Source organism: Coregonus lavaretus (assembly GCF_964263955.1).
Source record: "Coregonus lavaretus genome assembly, contig: HAP1_SCAFFOLD_500, whole genome shotgun sequence".
Classification (NCBI taxonomy): Eukaryota; Metazoa; Chordata; class Actinopteri; order Salmoniformes; family Salmonidae; genus Coregonus; species Coregonus lavaretus.
Window position 1 is genome coordinate 87,941 of NW_028157424.1, and position 7,541 is coordinate 95,481.

At 45.3% G+C, this 7,541-nt stretch overlaps 1 protein-coding gene across 1 annotated transcript; it reads right to left on the bottom strand.

Annotated features, from left to right (window-relative positions):
• Window positions 1-5,287: 5,287 nt before the first annotated feature.
• smim12 (small integral membrane protein 12) lies at window positions 5,288-5,567 on the bottom strand. The gene has a single exon (XM_084199499.1). It carries the CDS (start codon window positions 5,555-5,557, stop codon window positions 5,294-5,296), a length of 264 nt encoding a protein of 87 aa, XP_084055625.1. The 5' UTR covers window positions 5,558-5,567; the 3' UTR covers window positions 5,288-5,293.
• Between the last annotated feature and the right edge of the window lie 1,974 nt (window positions 5,568-7,541).

A 7,541-nucleotide genomic window follows, 5' to 3' on the forward strand; every position in this document is an offset into this window, starting at 1 on the left:
ACACACACACATAACCCATTCTGGAGCTATGGAGAAACTTGCTGTTCCTCTGATAGTCAACTTTAGAGGAGGAGAAGAGCTGATGGAGAGATTTAGCACAGAATAACGTTTATACACCGCTACACACACACACACACCTATACACACACACACCTATACACACAAACACACACCTATACACACGCACTCTCTCTCACAAACACACACACAAAGTGTAAGGGTGATGATTAGCTTACAGGCCACGGAGGAAAGTGTGTGTGTGTGTGAGAGAGAGAGAGAGAGAGAGAGAGAGAGAGAGAGAGAGAGAGAGAGAGATAGAGAGGGGAGAGAGAGAGAGAGAGAGAGAGAGAGAGAGAGAGAGAGAGAGTGCGTGTGTATAGGTGTGTGTGTGTGTGTCGGTTAGGACATCTGCTTTGTGCATGACACAAGTAATTTTTCCAACAATTGTTTACAGACAGATTATTTCACTTATAATTCACGGTATCACAATTCCAGTGGGTCAGAAGTTTACATACACTAAGTTGACTGGGCCTTTAAACAGCTTGGAAAATTCCAGAAAATGATGTAATGGCTTTAGAAGCTTCTGATAGGCTAATTGACATCATTTGAGTCAATTGGAGGTGTACCTGTGGATGTATTTCAAGGCCTACCTTCAAACTCAGTGCCTCTTTGCTTGACATCATGGGAAAATCAAAAGAAATCAGCCAATACCTCAGGAAAGAAATTGTAGACCTCCCCAAGTCTGGTTCATCCTTGGGAGCAATTTCCAAACGCCTGAAAGTACCACGTTCATCTGTACAAACAATAGTACGCAAGTATAAACACCATGGGACCACGCAGCCGTCATACCGCTCAGGAAGGAGACTCATTCTGTCGCCTAGAGATGAACGTACTTTGGTGCGAAAAGTGCAAATCAATCCCAGAACAACAGCAAAGGACCTTGTGAAGATGCTGGAGGAAACAGGTACAAATGTATCTATATCCACAGTAAAACGAGTCCTATATCGACATAACCTGAAAGGCCGCCCAGCAAAGAAGAAGCCACTGATCCAAAACCGCCATTAAAAAGCCAGACTACGGTTTGCAACTGCACATGGGGACAAAGATCGTACTTTTTGGAGAAATGTCCTCTGGTCTGATGAAACAAAAATGGAACTGTTTGGCCATAATGACCATCGTTATGTTTGCAGGAAAAAGGGGGTCCCTTGCAAGCCGGAGAACACCATCTCAACTGTGAAGCACAGGGGTGGCAGCATCATGCTGTGGGGGTGCTTTGCTGCAGGAGGGACTGGTGCACTTCACAAAATAGATGGCATCATGAGAAAGGTAAATTATGTGGATATATTGAAGCAACATCTCAAGACATCAGTCAGGAAGTTAAAACTTGGTCACAAATGGGTCTTCCAAATGGACAATGACCCCAAGCATACTTCCAAAGTTGTGGCAAAATGGCTTTAGGACAACAAAGTCAAGGTATTGGAGTGGCCATCACAAAGCCCTGACCTCAATCCTATAGAAAATATGTGGGCAGAACTGAAAAAGCGTGTGCGAGCAAGGAGGCCTACAGACCTGACCCAGTTACACCAGCTCTGTCAGGAGGAATGGGCCAAAATGCACCCAACTTATTGTGGGAAGCTTGTGGAAGGCTACCCGAAACGTTTGACCCAAGATAAACAATTTCAAGGCAATGCTACCAAATACTAATTGAGTGTTTGTAAACTTCTGACCCACTGGGAATGTGATGAAAGAAATAAAAGCTGAAATAAATAATTCTCTCTACTATTACTCTGACATTTCACATTCTTAAAATAAAGTGGTGATCCTAACTGACCTAAGACAGGGAATTTTTACTAGGATTAAATGTCAGGAATTGTGAAAAACTGAGTTTAAATGTATTTGGCTAAGGTCTATGTAAACTTCAGACTTCAACTGTATGTATATATAAATAATCTCAGATTAGCAATGCTGATTTAGGATCAGTTTTGCCTTTTAGATCACAATTAATAAAACTACACGGACGGGGGGGGGGACTCATCCTAGATCAGCACTCCTCCTTTTCTCGGACGCTTGATAGGTTACATCGTGTTTTACGTCAGTAACAAATTCATCCTAATCCTAGAAAGACCTGAACCATGTGATTTCTAAATAGAAAAGTCAGAGGAATAGGTATTTTTCCATCAGAAATGGAATGTCATTCCTCTGTAAGTTGGCAGCCGCTTCCCTCCCCGGGAGTTCTCATGTTCTGTTAGGAAGAGAACAGGCGTCATCACTTCCTGTCCCATGACATGGATGGGCCCAGTCCAAAACAACCCCCTTGCCCCTACCCACGACCTACCACAACTTCAAAGCAAGTCCTTCATCAATTTGATAATAGTATTACGCTAAAACATATTCTGGTTGGATATCTGGCTCAATTATGTGATTGTATTCTTTACTAAGGGCCCGTTGTCGCTCCCCAGGGAGCAGGGGCCATCGATGACTGTCTTCTCCATCTCATCCACCCCATGTCGGATCTTTTGGTGTCTGTCTGCTTCGAGCTCCAGCCTCCAGGTGTTGTGTGGGCTCCCTCTCTTCCATGTTCCTTGAGGGTTCCAGGATATGTGATCACATTCTTGCTCCCTGAATTATGAACCAAAATATGGATAAAACATGCACACACCACCTAACTCTTATACCGAAGACAAGTGGGTGGACATGTAGCGTGAAGGAAATACGATAATAATGCATATTTAACGGTGGTGAGACACATTTCATCTTTATTATATTGATTTATAACGGCTCATTTTGTATCTTCCATCCAAATCCTAATATATATCTTAATCCATCAAACATATCAACCAGTTTAAAAACCAAACCTTTACAGACTTTATAAATGAAAGCATTCCAGGTAAAAATGACAGACAGAAAAGACCAGTTTGAGTTCTCTAATAGAGAGTATTTTAGAGCCTTTTACAGTGAAGTCTTTCTTGGTATTGAATCCCAGTGACAGAAAAGAGAAGGCAGCAACGAGGTAAAACGACAAGATGAGAGAAAACACTCCTCTTTCCTCCTCCTCCTCCTCCTCCTCCTCATGCTTGCTGACTGGAACCCATTTTAATTTCTGGAGAATAGGGGAGAGGGTTAAAGGAGAAGACATGTCAAAGCCTTCTGATTGGGTCCTTTATTTCTCATTCATTTGTTATTTGAAATTGGCTTCAGTTATTTTATGTTGTCGATGCTCTGGCTGGTCTTTCAAAATATTTTTAAAACATGAAGACACACACACAGATACGCACACACAGAGACAGAGACACAGACACAGAGAGAGACAGAGACACAGAGAGAGAGACACAGACAGAGACACAGACAGAGACACAGAGACACATACAGAGACAGAGACACAGACACAGAGACACAGAGAGAGAGACAGAGACACAGACAGAGACACAGACAGAGACACAGACAGAGAGAGAGACAGAGACACACAGAGAGACACAGAGACAGAGACACAGACACAGAGAGAGAGACAGAGACAGAGACACACACAGACACACACACAGAGACACACACAATAGGGAACCTTTGTTCTTTCATCAGTTCTGTGAGCATCGGAGGATGAAGATAGCAGTGACACTCATCAGAAGTTAGTCCTGTAGCCCAGTTGGTAGAGCATTGCGCTTGTAAAGCCAGGGTAGTGGGTTCGATTCCCAGGACCACCACACATGACTAAGTCGCTTTGGATCACGTGTCAAACTCATTCCACAGGATGATGGCTAAATGGTGTATTTATTATAGAACAGGGCTGTCCCACCCTGTTCCTGGAGAGCCATCATCCTGTAGGTCTTTATTCCAACCCTGTTCCTGGAGAGCTATCATCCTGTAGGTCTTCATTCCAACCCTGTTCCTGGAGAGCTATCATCCTGTAGGTCTTCATTCCAACCCTGTTCTTGGAGAGCTATCATCCTGTAGGTCTTCATTCCAACCCTGTTCTTGGAGAGCTATCATCCTGTAGGTCTTCATTCCAACCCTGTTCCTGGAGAGCTATCATCCTGTAGGTCTTCATTCCAACCCTGTTCCTGGAGAGCTATCATCCTGTAGGTCTTCATTCCAACCCTGTTCTTGGAGAGCTATCATCCTGTAGGTCTTCATTCCAACCCTGTTCCTGGAGAGCTATCATCCTGTAGGTCTTTATTCCAACCCTGTTCCTGGAAAGCTATCATCCGGGTAGAGCTATCATCCTGTAGGTCTTCATTCCAACCCTGTTCTTGGAGAGCTATCATCCTGTAGGTCTTCATTCCAACCCTGTTCTTGGAGAGCTATCATCCTGTAGGTCTTTATTCCAACCCTGTTCCTGGAGAGCTATCATCCTGTAGAGCTATCATCCTGTAGGTCTTCATTCCAACCCTGTTCTTGGAGAGCTATCATCCTGTAGGTCTTTATTCCAACCCTGTTCCTGGAGAGCTATCATCCTGTAGAGCTATCATCCTGTAGGTCAGGGGTATTCAAATCTTACCCTACGAGGTCCGGAACCTGCTGGTTTTCTGTTCTACCTGATAATTGCACAAACCTGGTGTCCCAGGTCTAAATCAGTCCCTGATTAGAGGGGAACAATGGAGAGAAAAAAAAGCCGTGGAACTGGCTTCGAGGTCCAGAGTTGAGTTTGAGTAGGTCTTTATTCCAACCCTGTTCCTCAAGAGCCATCATCCTGTAGGTCTTCATTTCAACCTTGTTCCTGGAGAGCTACCCTCCTGTAGGTTTTCATTCCAACCCTAATCTAGCACACCTGATTCTAATAATTAGCTGGTTGATAATCTGAATCAGGTTAGTTACAACTGGGGTTGGAGAGAAAACCTCCAGGAGGGTATCTCTCCAGGAACAGGGTTGGAGAGCCCTGTTTGGGAGTTGCCCCAGCGGTAGTCACCAGTTTGAGTGCCCAGGGACTTATATACTAAGCCTTGAAATACAGACACCAATGGGTTATGTGGTGAACCTGATTACAAAAATTAACAATTACTAACCAGTATGTTTGAGTATGAGAGAGAGAGAGACGTACATCTAATATAAGGACTTCATCTCCCATGATCCTCCAGTCTCCAACAGGTCAGTTCCACAGGTGCCCAAGCCAATGACGTCCAGGTACAGTATGTCAGAGTGCTTTTGGGCATGAATGAAACCGCTTGGCTGGAGCATGTGTAGACTATGTAGGACGATATTGTCTCAAATCCCTATGGTTGACTTCCCCCACTCCTTTCACCCTTGATCCAGGCCTCCATGGCTAGACGGGGTGGATGTCCTTCAGTCTCCCCAGGCACGGTTAGCTCTTCTCGGGGCGGTTGCGGTCCAGTGCAGCCCGGGGAGTAAACTCCAGCTTCTCTTTGAGACTGAGGACCTGGGTGCTGTCCCGTCCTGCCCCCTCCTCCCTCAGCTCCACGATGCTCTTCTCCTCCCCAGGTTTAGGGGTGGTGTCCCCCCTGATTAACCCCTCCAGGTGGTACCCCACCGCCCCCACCACGAAGGCCACTGGGAAGGTTATGTAGGGGGCATAGGTCCGCATGGACATCCAGAACACTGGCCACATAATGACTGGAGTTGGGATGGCCTCACTGGAGTTGGGATGGCCTCACTGGAGTTGGGATGGCCTCACTGGAGTTGGGATGGCCTCACTGGAGTTGGGATGGCCTCACTGGAGTTGGGATGGGCTCACTGGAGTTGGGATGGGCTCACTGGAGTTGGGATGGCCTCACTGGAGTTGGGATGGGCTCACTGGAGTTGGGATGGCCTCACTGGAGTTGGGATGGCCTCACTGGAGTTGGGATGGCCTCACTGGAGTTGGGATGGCCTCACTGGAGTTGGGAGGGCCTCACTGGAGTTGGGATGGGCTACTGGGATGGACTACTGGGGCTGGGATGGGCTACTGGGATGGACTACTGGGGCTGGGATGGGCTACTGGGATGGACTACTGGGGCTGGGATGGGCTACTGGGATGGGCTACTGGGGCTGGGATGGGCTACTGGGATGGGCTACTGGGGCTGGGATGGGCTACTGGGGCTGGGATGGGCTACTGGGATGGACTACTGGGGCTGGGATGGGCTACTGGGATGGGCTACTGGGATGGGCTACTGGGGCTGGGATGGGCTACTGGGATGGGCTACTGGGATATGGTAGGCTCAGCTGGGAAGTGAAATAGAAAGGGGAGGGTCAGTTGTGGGTTACAAAAAGTAAACAAACTCCACAGTAGTGATAATGGACTAGGTCACTAGGATATAGTGCTTAACTGGGGAACAAGACAGAGGGTGTCAGTGGCTGTGCCGCAACGGTTTTCATTTGTTCATTCAAGGACATAATGGCCACTGCAATGCACAGTGACAGGATACAGATGCAAGTTCACAGACCGGGAGACAACACAGAGGGTTCGACTATGGGGCTTGACATACCAGGGTGCTCTATTCCCTGCACTATAGGGAGATACAGACTGCATGGTAACACATGTTTCACTTCTCATTCATGACAAAGTGACTGTTTTGTTTACCTTTTATTTAAAAACCAAATTAGCTGTTGGTGAATGGCTGTAAACACACATGAGGGATGAGTGCCATTTCTATATACTGTAGCTAGTTCACAAGGTAAATAGCTGGCTAGCTAATAGTAGTAAGTTATAAACGTGTTGGACACTGGATGAAATAGCTAGCTAGTTGTTATGTGTGCAGACAGGATAGACAGATTCCCTGACAGGCAAGAACCGTGATGTTATCCAGAAGGCAAGGGTACTGGAGTCAACCAATGGACGTAGCTAGCAAAGGTTAGCTTTCTAGCTAATTAAACAAACGCCTGTGTAAACTAAACTTATTTCCTTCGAAGACGAAGCTCACACTTTATTCACAACAATAACTACTGGGCAAATATTCAATGACGTTGTCATTCTCATTCAAAATGTAATTCAACAACTCAGAACTGACTCACCTTCGAAACGTGCAATGCGGGTCGTCACTAGTTACCACAGCCACAAAGTCATAAACCCCGCCCATTTCTGCAATTTATCTTCTTAAAATTTGATTTTAAAACCTAACCTTAACCACACTCACACTGCTAACCTTAAATAAAAACCTAAATATATTTATAGGTTACCCCTTCTGTCCGTGGCAGGACGCTGTAATTTCTGTGTGACATGATAATCCCGCCTCAAATCCAATCCTTACATCGCATTCGATGATAACGTTTTCCTTTGAGCTAGGGCGACTCAGCGCTCATAGTGAATAAAACATTACACAGCATTGAAAAAAATATTGCAGAAAGAACTGAGATTTAAAAAATTTATGCGAACAAATATTTGGATAAAAACAAGACATTTCTACTACTGTACATTGCATTTTAATTTCACTGTTTGTACACACTGCATATTTATTTATATACTGTATTATTTTTCAACAAGATGGCGCCAACAGACGTCAACTTTGCAGTATTTTTTGGGGGAGGGATGATATTTCTTATACTGAACAAAAACATAAATGCAACATGCAACAATTTCAAAGATTTTACAGTTATAGTTCATATAGGCCCTAATC